Here is a 23,805-nt window from a genome sequence, read left to right on the forward strand (position 1 = left end):
TGCTGAAGTTCTGAGATGCAATGACATAAACGGCATTTCTGACCCATGGGGGGGCAGTTTGTATTTATTAATTTTAACACCATTTACCCAGGCAGCACAATGGCTTAATGGTTAGCACTGTTGTCTCACAGCAAGAAGGTCATGGGATCGATTCCCACCTGTGCCCTTTCTGTGTGGAGGTAGCATGTTCCCTCCATGTTTGTGTGAGTTCCCTCCAGATGCTCCGGCTTCCTCCCACATCCATAGATATGCAGGTTAGGTGGATTTGAACTTTAAATTGTGGGGGTGTGAATGTGTTTGTTTGTCTATATGTGGCTCTGCGACAGACTGGCGTCCTGCCCAGGGTGTACCCCACCTCACGCCCTATGACTACTGGAATTGGCTCCAGCCCCCCGTGACCCTTAATTGGAGTAAGCAGTTGAAGATGAGTGAGAGTGAGTGAACAACATTTATCCTGTGTTTTTGTGTCTGCAGGTAAAGGATGTGATGAAGGATGTGATGGCAGGCCTACAGCAGACAAACAGTGAGAAGATTCTGCTGAGTTGGGTTCGTCAGAACACGCGCCATTATCCTCAGGTCTGTTCCTCAGCTCTCAGTTCTGTGCTGTTTTTTCCTTTTATTTATTCAGGAATAATTGAACTGCTTGTCAGATTTGGCAGTGAAAACCAAGCTGTACTTGACATTATCTTCTTGGAAAAGAAACATGGCAGGACTTGTACACTTCTACCTTGTTACTAGAAAATGGTACTCTGCTGAGTATGCTCTGTGCAATACAACTTAAATATCGAATGAATTAAAATATCACCTCTCTATAAATACATTATGAGAAAGTTGACAAGTCAAATGTCGATCCTTTAACTGGCCGCTGATTCCAAAAGTGACATAGTCCCCATAGATCCCTTTGTTAAATGATCTGATTTTACAGCAGACATTAATATTTTTACAGCCTGCTACAAAAAATGGTTTTGATGACTCTACCTACTTTTTCCTTTATGACAACCTTTTTTTTTGCTGGGCGGAGGGAGGGTTAAATTGCTCATCAGTTTAAGTTATTTAAGGCCATAATAGGTATGAATAATTTCGGGTGTGGTCACATTGAGTGACAGCTGGGTGCTGGAATCAGGACCAGGCTGGCAGAAGCTGATCGACACTATTATCTACACCTGGTTTGGACGGCTGATTATCCTATGTGAGTATTTTTTTTTACAAATATCTCAGATGATAATGTAATTGTAAATGGACCATTAAAGACATCACTACTGCAGTATTTCAGGTTAGTGAAATTTTAGTATTATTTAATTTATGTTAGCACCTTGAGCACCGGGTTAACATTAATTAGCAGGAAGCTTGTTGATATTAGCTTCATTGATGGTGGTGCAGTTAATTAGCCAATATGCTGGCCATATGTTTTAATACCCGGACCCAAGCCCACTGTTCTGAAAATCATTGCCCAGTTGAAAAAAAACACATTTGTTAGCTTGTTAGCTTGAGCCTAGCATGTTTGATAACTGCAAAATTGGGGCGTATTTGGTCTTCATTCAATCTGCCCAGGTCACCACATTCTTACCCTGTAGAAAATACAGGCACCAAACTTGAAACTCAGTGCAACAGTTGACATTACAAATGTACCTAGCTTTTAATACAACACATCTAAATTCTTTTTACAGCTTTTTTTTTTTTTGACAAGTCGGGAGACTAATACAAGAACATTTTCAAGTAGCTGATTATCTCTTGGAGTTCATTTTAAATCAGTCAGTAATTAATAAATATAAAGAGTACTTATGGTACTACTTTACTACAAGTAATTTGGTTTAGAACAGGGTCATTTTAAAAATCATATTTTTTACTTCTTTTTAACAAAGTCATTCTTTAAGGCCCATTCACGCATAATACGAATGAGGCAGAATGGGGCACGAAGGAGGATTCGAACCACATTTGTATGTAAAGTCACATGTGAAGTCAAGCCACATCCAAATGCCTCGTACAGCAGTCAATACAGCCATTTGACCGCAGCACATGCACACCACAGTCGTGGCACACTCATGTTGGAAACCCAGTTGAATGGTGGTCAAGATGAGGTCATACTGCCATCTGACTGCAGTCTCAACATTCATTCGGCAAGTCATACACAAGTCGGACCATTTGGACTGTGGTCGAGGGGCTGTACGAAATGTTCAGCCACGTCGAATCCTGGCCGATCGAGTCAGACTTCAGACTACAGGGTGAATAAAAGTGCATGGCACCCAAATGGCCATTCGACCCACACTTAGCCAAAGTCGACGTGCAATCCAAAGACCTCCAACAGCAGTTGCAGTGCACTTAGAACAGCTGGGCCCATTCGCACAGCCAACCCGAATGTAGTGCACATGACACCAGTTTCGAGGTGTTCTGGAGGTGGCAACAGTTCAAGGACAGTCGAGGAGCTGTCTCACCGCAGTTTGACTGCAGTCCAAGTGGTCAAAACTACACCCCAACAGCAGTTGAAACAATGTGAATGCTGCTGCCCAACATACCGCAATAGCCAGCCACCACAGACCTTGGCCGAATGGCCTGGGTGGTGCATTGACGACGTGGATCAAACCTGCGTGGGCCCAGGATGTACCAAGTGGGGGCCGAGTGCAACACGGATGGCAACTGACTGTGCCCTGGTTTCCTCCACAAGCAATGCAAATGGTGTCCGAGGGTGTCGTGTTGTCCCTCCGGTGACATGAATGGCATCTGAGTGTGTTGTGTGCCCCCCAGAGTGACACAAATGGCATCCGAGTGTGTCGTGTGGCCCCCCGAGTGATATGAATGACATCCCAGTGTGTCGTGTGGCCCCCCCCGAGTGAAACAAATGGCATCCCAGTGTGTCGTGTGGCCCCCCCAAGTGAAACAAATGGCATCCCAGTGTGTCGTGTTCCCCCCAAGTAACACGAATGGCGTCCGAGTATGTCGTGTGGGGTGTGTATTTTCAGTATATTCTTTATAAAACATTTGGTTCTGATTGTTCATAGGAGCAAACACTCTACTTGTCAAGTTGTACACAGTGCAGTTACTTGTACTGAGTGTTGATACCATTTTGACTAATTTGATATTAAAGTAATATTGCACATGGCATCATCATTTGTGTTCATCACTGTATTTCACAGTATTTCTGTTGAATGAAAATAGTCCATGGGCCAAGCAGGATTTCGGTACCACTTAATTTGACAAAACGACACACTGACTCCAGCCTCAGTGTACCATGGCCTACACAAAAATGTATGATAACCATCCCAGGGTGGTAGCTGTAGCCAGCCAGGAGTCAATAAAGAATTACACAGAGGTCAAAGTATAAAAATACTTCAGTCATGTTGAAACTATACTACATTATTTGTCTGATCATGATGATTCAAAAGGAATAGTTTGGACAATCTATGACTGAATGTTCTGGAGTTATGGTTAAAAACGAATGAGTTTGCAGTTTTGTTTTTTTTTTTTGTTTTTTTTTACTGTTCATACAAGTCTAATACTTCAGCTACTTTTTCAGTTTAACTGCTTTGGATTTTATTTCATTTATTTACATCTGTGTGAATCCTGTGTGAGCCTTAGGAGTTGTTAGCTTATTCATTATTGGTTAGCTCGTGCTTGCTTCGCTATACTCTTGAATTTCTTAGTGCACAAAGTACACGACTTTACACCCTCCACAAATGCTGCGTGATTTTGGAAGATAGGGTGGCTCTCTTAGAGAGCTGTGTCCATAAGTTAGAGCAGCTTCTTAGCTCAGTGGAGTTAGATGCTAAAGGCATTCTGGATGAGGTTAGTGTTGGGCCTGCTAGCATGCCCATTAGGATCAGCCTAGAACCGCCGGCTGTGGAGGATGGCTTTTGGACTGTAACTAGGCGGAGGAAGCCCCTTAGGGCTTGATGCCCGGTTGTGGTACCCTGATCACACTCACCACTGTGAACTGTGCATTGGTTCTCTCCCTTGGATTTGCCTGATGTGAATTCTCTGAGCCCACAAGTGACTTCCACTCCTGTCTCCAGGCCGAAACGGCGGACTTTAGTGATAAGGGATTATATCACCCGCAAAGTCAGGTTACAGATGCCGGGTGATGTTAAATGTATTCCTGGGGCCAGAGCTCCCAACATTGCATCCCACTTTAGGGTGCGGATGCTGCAGAAGGGAAGACAGGCGAAGGAACTTGACATGAGATATAGTCGCATAGTTATTCACGTCGGCACCAATGATGTCAGGATGAAGCACTCAGAGGTCACAAAAATGGACATAGAGAGGACTTGTGACCTTGCCAGAAAGATCTGTCGGCATCAATTAATAGAATCTGGTTCTCTCCCATCCCGGGCTACTGATGAAGTGTTTAGCAGGCTGACATCATTAAATAGGTGGCTGGTGCAATTTTGTAGACAGCAAGGCTTTAGCTTTATTGATAACTGGCCTTCGTTCTGGGGCCGCCCTGGCTTGCTGATGCCGGACAGCCTCCACCCTACTGGGGAAGGCGCCACCATCTTGTCTGTGAACATAGCTAGAGCTCTACAGGGAGGGTAACTTTAGGAATTTACAGCAGGCCACGGAGCAGGTGATTAGAGACCCTGCAAGGTTTATGACAAATGTGAGAGTGAAATCCATTGCGTAGCCAGGGAAATTAGTGCGAAAAATCCACTATGATGATAGTGCAGTTATCTGCCAGGGAGGGAAATTCAACAAGTTGAGACTGTGGCCTGCTTCCGTAGATGTGTCCATAAGAATCATAGCGGGATATGCTTTGCAAACATAATACCTAAAAATCATAGAGGGATATGCTTTGCAAACTTAATACCCATTACTACATTGGATGAGGTTGAAATTGAGGATGGCGCAGTGTTTGTTCCAACAATATCAAAAATTTTGTGTCTGCTACCGACAATGCGCGTGGAATGTCTCAGACCTAAACCTACTTCTAGGCATCTTATATACAGTGGGGTAAAAAAGTATTTAGTCAGCCCATGATTGTGCAAGTTCTCCTACTTAGAAAGATGAGAGAGGTCTATAATTTTCATCATAGGTACACTTCAATTATGAGAGACAAAATGAGAGAAAAAAAATCCAGAATTCACGTTGTAGGATTTTTAAAGAATTTATTTGTAAATTATGGTGGAAAATAAGTATTTGGTCACCTACAAACAAGCAAGATTTCTGACTCTCACAGACCTATAACTTCTTCTTTAAGAAGCTCTTCTGTCCTCCACCTGTTACCTGTATTAATGGCACCTGTTGGAACTCGTTATCTGTATAAAAGACACCTGTCCACAGCCTCAAAGAGTCAGACTCCAAACTCAACCATGGCCAAGACCAAAGAGCTGTCGAAGGACACCAAGAGGACAATTGTAGACCTGCACCAGGCACCAGGGAAGAGTGAATCGACAATAGTCAAGCAGGTTGGTGTGAATAAATCAACTGTGCTAGCAATTGTAAGAAAATGGAAGACATACAAAACCAATGATAACACTATGTAACAAATTTCTATTTTTGTTTTGTTCCTGGGTACACAGTGTGTTTTCCTAACCTGTTATACCTTAAATAAATAGAAAATAGCTGTTATTCCACAGAAACTTTGCTTCTGTGATCAGGACATTGATATTTTGAAATTTGTCTGTTTTCAAGAATATTCTCGATTTGCCTTCACTACTACTGAGTAGTCTTCTAGAATATTCTTTAACTGCTAGAACTGTCCAGAATTTTCTAGAAGTTTCCAGAATTATCTAGAAATTTCAAGAAACTTTTAGAACTTTCTAGAATGTTAAAAAAAAATAAAATCAAAGTTTGTGCTGAATGTAGTTATTTTTCCATAGACTTTAGACATAAGCAGTTGAAATATAACACTTAGAAGCCAGGAACAAAAATTGTGTTACATAGTGTAATCTCCTTTGATCTGGGGCTCCACGCAAGATGTCATTCCGTGGTGTCAAAATGATCATGAGAACGGTGGCAATAATCCCAGAATTACACGGAGGGACGTGATGAATGACCTGCAGAGAGCTGGGACCAAAGTAACAGAGGCTACACACTATGCAGAGAGGGACTCAAATCCTGCAGCACCAGGCATGTTCCCCTGCTTAAGCCAGTACATGTCCAGGCCCATCTGATTTTTGCCAGAGAGCACATGGATGATCCAGAAGAGGATTGGGAGAATACCATGTGGTCCGATGAAACCAAAATAGAACTTTTTAGTAAAAACTCAACTCGCTGTGTTTGGAGGAAGAAGAATGCTGAGTTGCATCCCAAGAACATGATACCTACTGTGAATCATGGGGGTGGAAACGTCATGCTTTGGGGCTGTTTTTCTGCAAAGGGGACAGGATGACTGATCCGTGTAAAGGGAAGAATGAACGGGGCCATGTATCATGAGATTTTAAGCCAAAACCTCCTTCCATCAGTGCAAGCAATAAAGATGCATCGTGGCTAGGTCTTCCAGCATGACAATGATCCCAAACACACCACTCGGGCAACGAAGGAGTGGCTCCGTAAAAAGCATTTCAAGGTCCTGAAGTGGCCTGGCCAGTCTCCAGACCTCAACCCCAAAGAAAATTTGTGGAGGGAGTTGAAAGTCTGTGTTGCCCAGCAACAGTCCCAAAACATCTCTGCTCTAGAGGAGATCTGCATGGAAGAATGGGCCAAAATACTAGCTACAGTGTGTGCAAACCTGCTGAAGACTTACAGGAAACATTTGACCTCTGTCACTGCCAACAAAGATTATGTTACAAAGTACTGAGTTGAACTTTTGTTATTGACCAAATACTTATTTTCCACCATAATTTACAAATAAATTCTTTAACAATCCTACAATGTGATTTCCTTGATATTTTTCTCATTTTGTCTCTCATAGTTGAAGTGTACCTATGATGAAATTACAGACCTCTCTCATCTTTCTAAGTAGGAGAACTTGCACAATCAGGAGCTGACTAAATAATTTTTTACCCCACTTTATGCTACTCTGGAACCACCCGTAAACCCAAACAATTCAACTGTCAACCCCACTGAGGTCCTTAGTCTTGGTCTCATTAACATAAGATCACTATCCTCAAAATCATTGTTTTATTAATGATCTAATTATTGATCATCACTCAGATATGATTGGGTTATGTGAAACCTGGCTTAAACCTACAGCTGTCCTCCCCTTAAATGAGGCCTGCCTACCAGCATATACATATAGTCATGTCCCTCGTGATGCGAAGCAAGGCGGGGGTGTTGCTCTTATTTATAAATCAAGATTTAGCTTATTAGTTGTTGGAGGTCACAAATATAACTTGTTTGAGCATCTGATTCTCCACTCTGCTCAGGATATTATGCATTGTCAAGGTCAGAAGAATAAAAATCAGCCGTATTACTTTGTCACTGTATGTAGGCCTCCTGGCCCATATTCTGAATTCTTAGATTAATTTGGGGCATTCATCTCTAACTTGTCAACTAGTGCAGATAACATTCTGATCACTGGTGACTTTAACGTTCATATAAATAAGCCTTCTGATCCCCTCTGGAAATCATTTATGGAAATTGTGGATGCATTAGTATTTTGGCAATGCATTCGGGACTGAACGCACATTTGTGGAAATACCATGGATTTGGTTCTCGCACGTGGTATTGCTGTCACGAATATTGACATCATACCTTTTACATCAGTGGTCTCTGATCACTCACTTACGTTTCGCTGCCATGTTTAGTGGAACATCAATGTTATATATCACAACGGTGATGCAGCAACTCCTCAACTCAGACTCGAAGCTAGACTGTCTGATATCTTAGCTTCACATTTGGCAAATACCAAATCAGTAGACGGTCTTGTAGATAGTTTAAACTCAGTGCTCAAAACTACGCTGGACACGATTGTGCCACCTGTGTTAAAACTGTGCTCCCTAAAACACAGTCTCCTTGGTTTAATGCTTGCCTGCATGACCTCAAGCATAAGGCTAGAGGTCTAGAACAGAAATGGCGTAGTTCAAAATTAGAAGTATTCCACCTTGCATGGCATGATGCTATCTTAGGCTATAAGCATGCATTACTGGCTACAAAGCGGACCTATTACTATGATTTGATCAACAAAAACAAGCATAACTCAAAGTTCTTGTTCAACAAGGTGGCAACACTTATTCATGGACAACCACCTGTAGTTTGCTCTCCTTTTACAGCACAAGATTTCCTGGATTACTTTGAGAACAAAATAGAAGACATTAGGTTACACATATCCCAGCATGCCTTAACCCAGCCACTACACCCTGCTATTGAGGTGGGCGCCATTACTGAGGTATTACCTAGATTTACAGAATTTGATAGTATCTCACTTGCCATGCTGATGAAACTCATAACGTCAACAAAAGCACAACCTGTTTATTTGATCCTATTCCAACAAAACTGTTTAAGTACCTGTGGTCCACTCTTGGGCCGACTGTGCTGGAAATGATTAATCTTTCTGTAACTTCTGGTTCTGTTCCTAAATGTTTCAAATCTGCAGTGATTAAACCATTACTTAAGAAACCTAATTTTGACCCAAGTGTATTGAAAAACTATCGGCCGATATCAAATCTATCATTTGCTCTAAAATTCTGGAAAAAGTGGTGTCAAGGCAGCTCGTGGAATATCTTACTGAGAATAATCTCTTTGAGCCACTGCAGTCTGCTTTTAGAAATATCATTCCACAGAGACGGCTCTCACTAAAGTGATGAATGATCTTCTGCTTGCAATGGATTTTGACACCACTGCAGTTCTGGTGCTGTTAGATCTCAGTGCTGCGTTTGATTCCATGGATGATCATATTCTACTTGATAGGATGGAAAATCATTTGGGGATTACTGGGAGTGCCCTTGCATGGTTGATGTCATACTTGACCAGTCGTTCTCACTGTGTTTTGTACAGTAACACTACCTCTAACCTTAGTGACATGAAATTTGGGGTTCCACAGGGTTCCGTCTTAGGTCCCCTGCTTTTCTCCCTTTATATAGCACCCCTTGGGAACATGTTGCGGCGTTTTGGGATTACCTTTCACTGCTATGCTGATTATACTCTGTTATACATACCGATAACTGCTATTCTCATTAATCTCATTCACATAAAATCCTTAGAAGATTGCCTTGCATCAGTGAGAAGTTGGATGTCTGGAATCGTCCTACTTTTAAACTCTAAAACTGAAATGATGGTTCTTGGTCCAGTGAGACATCGGCATCAATTTGACCAGTTAATGCTTAGCCCAGGCTCGTGTGTCATACATCACACTGACAAAGTGAGGAACCTTGGGGTAATTTTTTATCCTACATTGTCCTTTGACCTCCACATTGAAATATTACAAGGACTGCTTTCTTCCATCTGCAAAACATTGCATAAATTTGTCAGATCCTGCCTGGACTACTGCAATGTTTCTATTTCTGGTTTACTGCAGTCCAGCATTAGGGCTCTCCAATTGGTTCAAATGCTACAGCCAGACTGTTGACAAGAAGCAGAAAGTTCGACCACATTACACCCATTTGGCATCCCTTCACTGGCTTCCTGTCCCAGTGACATCAGATTTTAAAGTTCTGCTACTCGTCTACAAATTGTTCACGGACTGGCACCTTCCTAGTTAGCTGACCAAATTAAACCCTATGTACCAGCCCGGGCTTTGCGTTCTCAGGGTGCAGGACTACTTTGTGTCCCTAGGGTGAATAAGAAGTCTGTGGTTCATAGAGCTTTCTCTTATGGTGACCCTGTTCTGTGGAATGATCTCCATGCATCAGTAAACAGTCAGATTTTGTGGAGACTTTCCCTTTTGTATGGCTAACATACTGGCATAGTATAGTTTTACGCTTTTTACTTTTTAATTCATTTCCCGTCGTCAAAAAAAAGAAAAAAAAAAGTCTGATTCTGTGGAGTCTTTCAAGTCCAGACTTAAGATGCACTTATTTTCTCTTTTGTATGGTTAGCATACTGGCATAGTATAGTTCTACGCTTTTTACTCTTTGAATTCATTTTATTAGGAAACAGAGCGTGCCACGGCCTAAACTTTACCTAAATTGTGGGTCTTTTAGTGCAGCTTAGGGTTAGTGACCGGCGATCACCTTAGTATTTCCTGTTTTTCTTGTTTAATGCTGACAAATTATACTGTATTTCTTGTCTTTCTGATGCCTGATTCTGTTTTTTCTCTCTGTTTAAGATGCAGCTCCATCCAGAGATGGGTGTGGTATTTGTGCTGGAGACCCTCCTGTCCTCGGCGCCAACTGCATTTCCTGTATATTCATTTTGTGAATTGTTCTGTAATTTATGTCTGTAGCATGGCCCAAGCTGAGGGTTACCCCTTTGAGTCTGGTCTGCTTGAGGTTTCTTCCTCAGAGGGAGGTTTTCCTTTCTGGGGGTTAGTAAGGTTAAGACCTTACTTGTGTGAAGTGCCTTGAGGCAACTCTGTTGTGATTTGGCGCTATATAAATGAAAATAAATTGAAAATTGAAATTGAAAAGCAATATAAATGGTGACAAAGGTCAGTTTCAATTTGTACAGGGGTCAACAGTTAAAGTTGCTCCAATTTCAGTAAAAAATGGTGCAAATAATTGTTTGCTTTAATTGGGTTCTATAAAGGAATAGTTTGCACCATCTGCTATGCTTAGTTATCATGTTACAGAGTAACATACATATGGTCACAATTCAAAGAATCCAATGGACGCCGACCTTGTTTCACCTTTACTTTGGAGACAAAACATTCGACAGTCAAAACTATTTCATTTATTAATCATTTTATTTGGTATGAGGCTGGATTCTAAGTGTTGTTTCATCACTTTACATTGTACCGATCTGTTATTCAACGTACCTGTGCATTCCTTCATGCCGGATGTCAGCACAGTTTCAAGATATTTGGTTAACACTGCATGTGTCTGACAAATAATAAACATTTTTAGGTATTTGTCAAGATCCAGATGTAGGATTAGTATCATCACATTCTTATCATTACAGAGACCAAACTGTGAAAAGGACACAATCATGCACAACTGTGTACATATGCGCTTGCTGGCAAAATAATTGTCCTCACTTCATTGATATCAAAGTGAACTGTCATTACACAAGATGTTGAATTTGCATCTGAGTTTTCCATAATGACACAAATATCAAGATACAACTTCTGACTGCAGCTTTATATTATTGTCTGCATGAAACCCATTGTTGTCATTGTGTTCTGTCAGACAGGCAATTTCAGAATGAAAAGCCAACGTCAACTCAGTGAGCACGTTTGAAAATCTAAACCAGGACCAGGGCAACAGTGTCACACTACTTTTTCAGAGTTGTCCTTTAATATCCATTATCACTGTCTTCAGGTCAATGTGGTTAACTTCTCCAGCAGCTGGAATGATGGATTGGCCTTCAATGCCCTCATCCACAGCCACAGGTACTGCAAAATAATGTGTTTCTGTCAGACAGAAATAGCAGGATATTAGGACAGACAGAGAAGAGGGGAGACAAATAATGCACCAGATGACAGAATGAAGGAGACACTCGCTGATAATTGTGATTTTGTTTCCACATCTTATAGTTTCACTGAAACACTGTTCAACACCATTTTTCTTGCATGGAGTTTTTCAATGGATTTTGGGTCATTTGGGGGGGGGAGGGTGAATCTGAATCTGGTGGAGTTTTTGCCAATCATATCATATTTTTGAGATATGAAAACATCTTTCTCATATCAGGCATTGAAGAAAAACCTGCAGTCTTGCACACCTCTTCTGTGCCATAAATTATATATATATAAAAAATAATAACAATTCAGTATGTTGTGAACTACCCATTCAAACTTCTGAGCCACAGGTACTGATGTACAGTAGTGTTCAGAATAATAGTAGTGCTATGTGACTAAAAAGATTAATCCAGGTTTTGAGTATATTTCTTGTTGTTACATGGGAAACAAGGTACCAGTAGATTCAGTAGATTCTCACAAATCCAACAAGACCAAGCATTCATGATATGCACACTCTTAAGGCTATGAAATCGGGCTATTAGTAAAAAAAAAAAGTAGAAAAGGGGGTGTTCACAATAATAGTAGTGTGGCATTCATTCAGTGAGTTCATCAATTTTGTGGAACAAACAGGTGTGAATCAGGTGTCCCCTATTTAAGGATGAAGCCAGCACCTGTTGAACATACTTTTCTCTTTGAAAGCCTGAGGAAAATGGGACGTTCAAGACATTGTTCAGAAGAACAGCGTAGTTTGATTAAAAAGTTGACTGGAGAGGGGAAAACTTATACGCAGGTGCAAAACATTATAGGCTGTTCATCTACAATGATCTCCAATGCTTTGAAATGGACAAAAAACCAGAGACGCGTGGAAGAAAATGGAAAACAAACATAAAAATGGATAGAAGAATAACCAGAATGGCAAAGGCTCAAACATTGATCAGCTCCAGGATGATCAAAGACAGTCTGGAGTTACCTGTAAGTGCTGTGACAGTTAGAAGATGCCTATGTGAAGCTAATTTATTTGCAAGAATCCCCCACAAAGTCCCTCTGTTAAATATAATACATGTGCAGAAGAGGTTACAATTTGCCAAAGAACACATCAACTGGCCTAAAGAGAAATGGAGGAATATGTTGTGGACTGATGAGAGTAAAATTGTTCTTTTTGGGTCCAAGGGCCGCAGACAGTTTGTGAGACGACCCCCAAACTCTGAATTCAAGCCACAGTTCACAGTGAAGGCAATGAAGCATGGTGGTGCAAGCATCATGATATGGGCATGTTTCTCCTACTATGGTGTTGGGCCTATATATCGCATACTAGATATCATGGATCAGTTTGGATATGTCAAAATACTTAAAGAGGTCATGTTGCCTTATGCTGAAGAGGACATGCCCTTGAAATGGGTGTTTCAACAAGACAATGACCCCAAGCACAGTAGTAAACAAGCAAAATCTTGGTTCCAAACCAACAAAATTAATGCCTCGCAGATGAGAAGAAATCATGAAAAACTGTGGTTGTACAACTAAATACTAGTTTAGTGATTCACAGGATTGCTACAAAAGCAGTTTGAACTTAATAGTTTTGAGTTTGTAGCTTCAACAGCAGATTGTGAACACCCTCTCTTCTACTTTTTTTTACTAATAGCCCAATTTCATAGCCTTAAGAGTGTGCATATCATGAATGCTTGGTCTTGTTGGATTTGTGAGAATCTACTGAATCTACTGGTACCTTGTTTCCCATGTATCAATAAGAAATGTACTCAAAACCTGGATTAATCTTTTAGTCACATAGCACTACTATTATTCTGAACACTACTGTAACTGTGCTGACACACTGTATTTTCCGGAGTATAAATCGTTCCTTTTTTCTGGCCTAGGTAATTCATTTGGTATTTTTGGGCATTGTTGTCACAAACTTATTATTGGCATTTATTCTTTTATTATTACAGTTTATTTTGTTTAGTGTTTTCATCGGAGAGGTGATGGTCTACTGGTTAAGTGTTGTGCTTGAGACCAGAGGATCCTCTGTTCAAATCCCAGCCTTACCGGAAAATCACTAAGGGCCCTTGGGCAAGGTCCTTAATCCCCTAGTTGCTCCCGGTGTGTAGTGGGTGCCTTGCATGGCAGCAGCCTGACATCGATGTGAATGTGAGGCATTATTGTAAAGTGCTTTAGCGTCTGTTGCAGATGGAAAGCGCTATATAAATTCAGTCCATTTACCATTTTCCATTTATGGCTCTTGTTCACATTTTGCAACCAGCAGGGGTGGTGGCCAAGTGGTTAATGCACTTGGTTTCAGTTCAGAAGGCTCTGGGTTCAAATCCCATCCCTGCCACATTTCTCCATGTAATGTGGAGTTGCGTCAGGAAGGGCATCCGGCGTAAAACCTGTGCCAATTCAACATGCAGATCCAACTTGGATTTGCTGTGGCGACCCCGAGTGCAAACAAGGGAGCAGCTGAAGGGTTCACATTTTGCAAACCTGTTATAAAAACTATGCTTTTGAAGCTGCTTTTGTGCATGATTAGTGCTGTCAAACACATGATTGAATGAGCAACTTTTGCGTAATCCATCAATGTGGAACATGCAGATTGCAAAGAAACAAAGATGTGATAGAGGAAAAAAATCTGAGCTCAGATTTGGATTCAGAACCCCAAAATTACCCTAAATCAGTCAAAGTGTATGCAAGAAAAAAATGTGACCAGTGTAATGAAACCATTTGTTAGAGAGGCATAACACATCCAGAAATCTAGGAAGTCATAAACTGTTTCAATGTGGACTGATTAACTTTTTTCCATATTTAACCACTTTTGTTTTTTTCAGGTTTTTAATGGTCATTGTGACACTGAACTTGTTTGTCTAATAGGCAGTCTTAATCCTTAGAGCCCAAAGGATGCTCTCCTGTATCTTGGTCAACACTTCATCATATTTCTATGATCAGATCTTTACAGAAGACACAAATGCCTTGTGTTCACAAAGCTGAGATTGAGATTGTTCTGAACAGTTTGATATGCAGCACGTGGGCATCACACTAGCAGAAAGCACCTTAAAATATGGATTTCGTAAGGTACAGTAAAATAAAAAAAAAAATACATTTGGGCTCTGTGGTTTAAGACATTAACTGTGGTTACCATATGTGCAAACTGCAGTTAGCATATGCAATCATCCTGAGCATATTTAAGGTGTGTTGTGGTGGTATAACCTTCACACTAAGTGGCTTAGACATGCCACGCCACATTTTTCGAACGAAGGTCTGTCTAATTGAACATGGTTGCCATGGTTAGCAAATACAGTCAAGCTAAAAGGTAGCCATTGCAGACAAGCAGTAATGAATCTAAATGCATACAGTGCATCCAGAAAATATTCACAGCACTTCAGTTTTTCCACATTTTATGTAAAGTAAAATTTATGTAAAGTAAAATCATACTTCCATCAATGTTCTACTGAAAACACCCCATGATGACAATGTCAAAAAAGTTTTTTTTTTAATTTTTGAAAAATTTTAGAAGAAGAAGAGCCTTTATTGTCATTATACATGAAAATTCAGTTAGGTATATCTTATATATTATATTCAAATTCTAAGGTGGAACTATGCTAGTATACTAAGGTATATCTAAATATCTAAAAAGGAAGAGTAAAATAGAAGAGTAGAAAAGAGTAGAGTAGAGTCACTTAGGTGCTTGTTCTTGAGAACCAGGGACGAAATCTGTCCTCTGCATTTAACCCATCCTAATTTCAGCCAGACATAATCTAACCACTAGGAGCACTGGGCAGTCACAGATCAGCACCCGGGGACCAACACCACATGTAGAAATGCTTCCTTGGTCAGGGGAAGAAAAAGGAGCAGACCATAAATAAGCATGTTTTTGATTGTGGGAGGAAACCAAAGTGCTCTGACATGCACTGTCAGCTGTGGGACCTTATATGTAGACAGCTGTGTGTCTTTCCAAATCATGTCCAATCAACTGAATTTACCCCAGGTGGACTCCAGTTAAGTTGTATAAACATCTCAAGGATGGTCACAGGATGCACCTGAGGTCAATTTTGTGCCTCAAAGGTTGTGAATACTTATGTAAATGTGATTTCTTAGTTTTTTTTATTATAATTTCTAATAAATTTGAAAAAAAAACATTTTTATGTTGTTAATATGGGGTATTGTGTGTAGAATTTTGAGGGAAAACATGAATTTCATCTCTTTTGGAATAAGGCTAGAATCTGAGCCATGAACTCCGTGAATACAGACCAGCACGTCACGTGTCCCAACAGGGACGCAAACATTCTTGACCACTGCTACACAACATTAATGGACGCATATTGCTTAGTTCCCCATGCAGCTTTGGGACTCTCTGATCAATGTCTGATCTACCTCATTCCCACTTACAGGCAGAAATTAAAATCTGCAAAGCCTGTAGTGAAGACGGTAAAGAAGTGGATGAATGAGTCGAGGCAGGAGCTATAGGCCTGTTTTGACTGCACAGACTGGAGCGTCTTTTAAGCTGCATCTACAGACTTTATGACATGTTACTTCAGTTTTTGTGAGGACCTGTGTGTGCAGACTAAAACCTTCTACACATACAGCAACAACAAACCTTGGTTTACTGGGAAACTGAGGCAGCTTTGCCAAGCGAAGGAGGAAGCCTATATAAGTAGAAACAGTCTCCTGTACAAGCAGCCCAGAAACACGCTGACAAAGGAGATCAGAGGAGCAAAGAGAAGCTAGCCTGATAGGCTGAAAAAAAAAAAAACAATTCTCAACCAATGATCATGCAACATTGTGTAGAGGTCTTCAGCATGCCACAAACTACAGCAGACCACCTCCCTACCTGAGGAGAACCCCCAGCTGGCTGAGGAGCTGAACATGTTTTAATCCATGTTTGAAAGCAACCCTCACACACCCCTCATCCACCCCAACAACAATGGACTACCTGCCTCCCTGGACACCTCTCTCCCCCTCCCCTTTGCAACACCACCTGCACTAACGAGCTGTGAAGAGGAAATATGCCAGCACTTTTGCAAACAAAAGATCAAAAAGGCTCAAGGACCTGATGGTGTCTCTCCCTCATGTCTGAGAGCATGTGTTGATCAGCTGGCTCCTATCTTTACCTGGATTTTCAACCGATCTCTGGAGCTGTATGAGGTCTCCTCCTGCTTCAAACACTCCACTATTATCCCTGTCCCAAAGAAACCCTCCACAACAGGACTAAATGACTGCAGGCCCATCGCCCTGATATCTGTAGTCATGAAGTCTTTTGAACAGCTGGTGTTGAGCCACCCGAAGGACATTACAGGACCCTGCAGTTTGCCTACTGGGCAAACAGGCCAGTTGAGGATGCAGTTCAGCTTGTCTCAGGAACTGCTCATCATCTTCTACACATCCATCATCCAGTCTGTCCTGTGCATCTTCATCTCTGGATTCCCTCTGCCTCCAAACATGACAGGCACAGACTTCAGCAAAGTGTCAGGTCTGCAGGAAAAAAATCATCAGAGCCAGCATCCAGGACTTATACCAGTCCAAGACCAGGAAGCGAGCGGGTAACATCTCTGCAGACCCCTCACACCCTGGACACATGCTGTTTCTCTTTCTACAGACCATCACACTGATGAACAATTTAACCTGCTAAAGAACTCACTGTTTCATATACTTCATGTACAACCCCAATTCCAATGAAGTTGGGACATTATGTAAAATGTAAATAAAAACAGAATAATGATTTGCAAATCCTCTTCAACCTATATTCAATTGAATACACCACAAAGACAAGATATTTAATGTTCAAACTGATAAACTTTATTGTTTTTGTGCAAACATTTGCTCATTTTGAAATGGATGCCTGCAACACATTTCAAAAAAGCTGGGACAGTGGTATGTTTACCACTGTGTTACATCACCTTTCCTTCTAACAACATTCAGTAAACGTTTGGGAACTGAGGACACTAATTGCTGAAGCTTTGTAGGTGGAATTTTTACCCATTCGTGCTTGATGTACGACTTCAGTTGTTCAACAGTCCGGGGTCGGCCTTGCAGCTTACGTGTAGAAAGTTCTCCAGATTCTCTGAATCTGCTGATTATATTATGGACTGTAGATGATGGAATCCCTAAATTCCTTGCAACTGAACATTGAGAAACATTGTTCTTAAACTTTTGGACTATTTTTTCATGCAATTGTTCACAAAGTGGTGATCTTTGCCCCATCTTTGCTTGTGTGCAGCTGAGCCTTTTGGGGATGCTCCTTTTATACCCAGTCATGACACTCACCTGTTTCTAATTAGGTGATCTTTGAGCATTCATCAAATTTCCCAGTCTTTTGTTGATCTGTCCCAACTTTTTTGAAATGTGTTGCAGGCGTCCATTTCAAAATTAGCAAATATTTGCACAAAAACAACAAAGTCTATCAGTTTGAAAATTAAATATATTGTCTTTGTGGTGTATTCAATTGAAAACACCATGAAGAGGATTTGCAAATCATTGTATTTTTTTCATTTTTATTTACATTTTACACAACGTCCCAACTTCATTGGAATTGGGGTTGTACAACTTCAGTCTGTTTCTCCTTTGCACTCATTTTTTATTGCACATTTTATTTTATTTGCACATTTTAATTGGCACATTTTTACTGTGTATTAGTGTATATTTATACATGCCCGTACAGAGAGAGTGCTCCAAGCCTTAGTTTTACTACGGTTCTGTAATAGGTTAAATTGATGAACCATATAAAAATATGTTTACTTAATTTAGCTTTTCTGCATGTCTAAAGTAGGATCTGAAGCATTATGTTTTTTAAAGCAATGTCTGTTTCAGCATAAATGGGTCTATTTGGGGTTCTAGCTTTAAAATCAGGTCAGATAGGGTGAGGGAAGCCATAAATATGAAAATGATTAAAGCTCTTGGGTTTGTAATCTTATCAAACAAACATGTAGGCTGTGATGTCAATTTGGGATAAAATCAAAGAAAATGTTGAAAATGTGCAAAATAAAATACTAATACAACACATATTAAGTAAAAACAAAAACTAAATATTAAAAAGCTTGGTTACACACTAAAAACATACACTATGATTTATGAATTCATTTAAATGAAATCTATATAGCCAGTATTAAACACATAAATATATTGATATCGTAATATGTATTGAGTGTCAGATGTCCATTATATTGTATCGTATTGAGTTTTGAGAAACAATATAGAGCCCGAATACTGTTTGCCCTAATACTGACATTCATGAATGATAATAGCAGAAGGTTAAAAAGTGTAAAAGGATAAAAATAAACCCTGTTGTCATTACCTAATTTATTACTTTTTTGTTTTTATTTATCGTCAGATATGCTTTGGTCTGTATGGTTTCTCACGTCAACTACATAGACCACGTTTGTAATGGTTTAGTCCCCAAAGAAGGCAGATTTGGACCCCAAATGCAGGTAGCCAAAAAACACAAGAAATGATGGCAAATATACAGATATTTATTGAACTCCAGAATAATAGTGAACATCAAATCCAAGAAACATCCAAAAACTCGAAAAAGGACAGACTCCAAAAGACAAAAATGTTCACCAAAAATCTCAAACCCAGTGTGAGTAAACTGGAGGATAATAAGCAACTCAATACTGTCAAAACGGGAGACGGTGAAGATGAAAACAAAACTCTTCTGAAAGCCAAATTGCAAGTGGTTGAAAAGACTAACAAAGTGACAACCAAACGACTAGAATTAACTGTCAAGAAGGACAGTGTGAATTACTTACTAACAGCTGAAACAAGACGTGTGGAGGAGAACCTGAATGAAACATCTAATCGACCGGCAACTAACAAACACAAGGGCGTGGCTTATAAAGCCCAAAACCAAATTACACACAGCTGAGAATAATGACCGGAACCAAGGGCACACGTGGAAGGAAACCAATGCATGCACAAGAACCAATGTACACAAACAGTCTGGGAAAATAAAACCTGAACATGAATAAATTAACATGGTAGAGAACAAAATCCAATCACTGTAAGGAGAAATAAAAGACATGAAAACCCTGGAAGACTTAAACACAAGATGCATGAGGGAGCGGGGCCCCTCACATGACAGCCGTCAAATACCGCTCGGCAGAGAACCAATCACGGCTACACCAGGAGCAACAAGAGAAAGTTAACTAACAAACAATCCACATCACAGACGAACATATCAGAAAGATCAGAACCAGGAGGGAACATGACAGGTGTTGCGCACAACTGGCTGGACACCACGGCAACCGTAAACAGTGGGAGAAAAGGAGACGGCAGGGAAGGAGTCTCACCACTCACTCGCACACACGCAGAGACAAAGGAAGGAGGGGCTCCTGGAGGAGCGGTGCAACATATACACACACACACACACATTTACTCATACCTCCACCACACAGACAGAATGCGCGTTCATCACACCTACGCCAGCACGCACAGAGAATGGGGTACAAACGGAGGGACGGCAGACTCATGCACCCTCTCACCTACGAAAGACAGGCACCAGGAAACGCACGCATCCACATTCTCTCACACACGCACCCATGGGATAGAAGCATGCTCACACACATCCAGATTCTCTCATACACGCACCCACAGACAACGAGAGGAAAAGCCTTAGAACGAAGCCCCAAAAACCAGCCCACAGGACCCGACCACAACACACGTGCTGTAAATACGTATCTGTCATAATGGCTTTACAGGGACAATGAAGTCACTAAAGGATTTAGATGAATGCAAAGAGAACAAACAAATCTGCAAGTAAATAATTCAGTAAATGCAGAGTTGGCTAGTAGATGAATTTGTTGAGGTAATGAAAGTTAATCTGCATTAATGAGAATTTGGATCTCAGGACAGGAATCCTCTCACTGTGAATTAAAACACGGTTAGTTTGTGTGGATATTTGTCAGCACTATCATAATAGGTTTGCATTGTGGGAAATCTCAAATGCCATCCATGATTCCTCTGCAGATCATTTCCTCAAGTACCTGTCATTCTGTTGACCAGTACAGAAGAGCTGTGTACAATGTGAGTTATTTGGCAGATTTGTCTCCTGAGACCCAGCCCATTTATTATGTCCTCTGTCGTGGACAAAAAAAAGTTAAATTGAAAGATACTTTTTCCCTCCATTCTCGGGAGGTTAAAATCAAGCAACATAATCGGGACCAGTTCTTGATTAAAACAAGACCCTGCAGTGACTCCAGTCAAGGCTCACACAGAAGAGATAAACCTATTTCAGAGCTTTCAAACAAATCTAAGAAGTGCTTGTAATTGTTCTGAGTTGGAACTGTGGTGTTTCTTAAGTGAGTTTACTGGTCATAGGTATATTGTGTTCTAGTAAGTTCTTTTGCCTTTATGCTCATATATATATATATATATATATATATATATATATATGGGATGTGAATCGTTCAACAACTCACGATTCAATTTGATTCCGATTCTTGGGGTGACGATTCGATTCAGAATTGATTTTCGATTCAAAGAGCTCTGAGAAATAGTTACATTACTTAAAAATGTTTATGTTTAAGAAAATGCAGCTTTACAAGGTTAATCAAGTGATTCTAGATGTAAATTTACTTATCTGCTTTGCTTATTCTGAGTTGGCTGGCAGTTTAGCGAAGCGCTGGTCAGTAGTCGGCAGATACCGCTGCTCCCCTCTTTTAGCTCCGGGTGATTACGTAGCATGTGGGCTTGCGGATTTGAAGTGTTTCCGAAGTACTTGACTTTCATTTTGCAGATGTTGCACACTGCATAAGTCAAGTCAAGCTCCTTCTTACGCAGCAAATAATAAAATCCAAAATGCGCCCAAACATTTGCCTTCAGCAAATACGTTGCTGGCTGAATTAGCTCTTGGTCCGCCATGCTAAGCTACAGCCACTGAACTCTGCAGCTCACGAGTGTTTGAAGCACGCCGGACCCTCCCCTCATGGGGATGCTGTAGTACGGAATCCGTTGCCTGACAAACAGTACACGCAGCGAGTAAGCAAGAAAATGTTTAAAAAATGCTTTTTAAAAATCGATTCTTGGACATTTTGGATCGATTCAGAATCGTAATAAATAAGAATTGCGATTCGGACGTGAATCGATTTTTTCCGACACCCCTTATATATATTATATATATATATATATATATATATATATATATATATATATATATATATAATGTGTGTGTGTGTGTGTGTGTGGCTATTTTAATATATCCTGAACATTGGTCAGTCAGATTGTCATACATTTTTTTTTGTATGCCAGCCATTATTTGTCACATTGTATAAGTGATGTCACTACTGTGCATTTTGTGTGATTTACCATGCAATTGTTATCTCACACACATCACTTCTCTGTGCATCTTTATTGGCTGTTGAAGTTCACTGAGCTCTTTCCGATTCCTGCTCCAAGAAGAAACACTGCTGTAATTTTAAGTAAAATTTCAATACATTACATAAAATGACAGAAATCTATTTGGGTGTGATGTAGAACAAATAATTAATATTTTGCATTTGTGCACTGGAATGAATTTGTTGAATGGCACCATGTTGAATGGCTTGTTCCAGCTTTCAACTCGTGCAAATATTCTTACCACTGAACTCATAAACAGTCATTGTTTGAGCTCTTGTTGAAACTCTATTGTACGTGTATTAATGATAAATGTCCACCAGGTGGACGTATTGTTCCATTTCAGGAACTTTGAAACATGACAACCAATCTGTTGCTTATAGTAGTGGATTTGCATTATAGTTTATGAAGTAAAATGGTTTCTGTTTTTTGGCATCAAAATGTGGACACATTGCTGAAATAATTTCTGCAATGCAAAATTTAGTCTTTTAGTGGGACAGCGACAAAATGTTCATTTTTAAGTTTGTTAGCTTGACTGCAGACTGACATTTGGCCCAGTGCTTCACCTCTGTGCATGTTGAAAAATAAATCAGAAGGATTTGTTGCAGAAGTCAGTATTGAAAGGCAAAATAAAGGTTTTACAGAAATGAATTAAAATAAAGAGTGGGAAAAATTTGCTGTGTGGCAGATAGATATTTCCTGGCTGAACTCATGACCAAAAATAAATCTGGATCCATCAACTGAAGTGAGTTAATTACTGTTAGAAGAAAATGAATCTATAGGCCATAGCATGAAGCCATTAAGAACTTTTTATTACTGTGAACTCAGCTCTTTTTAATTGTTGAAAATCTCTCCTTGCCTGCTTCTACTGAACACAATGCTAAATAGTTTGCATAAAGCAGCAGATGGAAATTACCAGCCAGGGGCACCAGGGCATACCTCAAAGTCTGAAATAAAATAAAGAAACAGTGTGCAAGTGTTCCACCTTGATCCTTATTGATGTTTCCCCAGACCGGAGCTTTTCGATTGGAGCTCAGTGGAGAAGAAGACGTCGGCGATCGACAGACTGGAACACGCCTTTAATAAGGCGGAACAACACCTGGGGATAGAAAGACTACTGGACCCTGAGGGTAACTAACAAACCCCCGCCTCAAGTATACACACACATGCACACACACACACAGATGCCCGAGAAGAATGTCGAAAATGAGTAACAGCTTCTATCATATTTCACAACAAAGCTTAATGGCCCCAGTTGTATATCATGGGGAGAGCCACAGTCACCTTGGTGGAAGGAATTTATTGCTGATGCCAAAACTGACAGACAAAGAGACACTTTTAAGGAATGTGTTCTGGACTTGCGAGAAATAACAACAAAGGCAAAATATTAACATTTGTGACATCACTGCCAGTTGTAGGTACTTTAAGTTACTAATTTGTTCTTTATTGCTCATCATATTATTGATTTTCTGTGGGACTGTTTACTCCCTGCTGGTTCTTGTACTTTGAACTTCATTTTATATGTATAGCACCAAATCACAACATATGTCACCCCAAGACGCTTTACAAAGGTGGTCTAATCTTACCCACCCTCAAGCAAGCACGCAGCAACGGTGGTAAGGAAAAGCTGATTCAGGTGTGTTTTTTTGATTTTAGGAAGAAACGTCAAGCAAACTTGACCCAGAGGAGTGGCCATCTGTTCTTGCCATATTTCCAGTAACAACTTGCTATATTAAACAAAGAACAACAAAGCATTGCCAACATGCATGACAGAGCAGATGCAGTTCGGCATCCATTTACTCATAAAGTCTAGTATTCTTATTAAACACGTGTCTATTCATTCAAACAGTTAAGAACATGAACCTGGGAAGTGGAACAGTGACAGTCCTTTCAATGGCAGTTCTCAATCAAAATCCCAACTTCCCAGTCTGCTCACATCCACCACGTCCTCCCAGGCTTCAAAAGATTTCCTGTGAATGGAAGTCACATGTTGTCATCTGAAGACTCTTCTTCAGACAATCCCACAAAAACAGCAAACAAAGCATAAATCAATCTTCCAAAATGTACAA

At 40.3% G+C, this 23,805-nt stretch overlaps 1 protein-coding gene across 1 annotated transcript in view; it reads left to right on the forward strand.

The window, feature by feature from the left end:
- dmd (dystrophin) overlaps positions 1 to 23,805 on the forward strand; it is a 1,392,820-nt gene that overhangs the window by 355,643 nt on the left and 1,013,372 nt on the right. Inside the window, exons 6-8 of the mRNA XM_034174291.1 lie at positions 475 to 576; positions 11,289 to 11,359; positions 22,748 to 22,866. Of these exons, the coding sequence (XP_034030182.1) occupies positions 487 to 576; positions 11,289 to 11,359; positions 22,748 to 22,866 (280 nt within the window). The 5' untranslated portion in view covers positions 475 to 486. The remainder of the gene's footprint in view (positions 1 to 474; positions 577 to 11,288; positions 11,360 to 22,747; positions 22,867 to 23,805) is intronic.

Source organism: Thalassophryne amazonica, chromosome 1 (genome assembly GCF_902500255.1).
Source record: "Thalassophryne amazonica chromosome 1, fThaAma1.1, whole genome shotgun sequence".
Taxonomy (NCBI): domain Eukaryota; kingdom Metazoa; phylum Chordata; class Actinopteri; order Batrachoidiformes; family Batrachoididae; genus Thalassophryne; species Thalassophryne amazonica.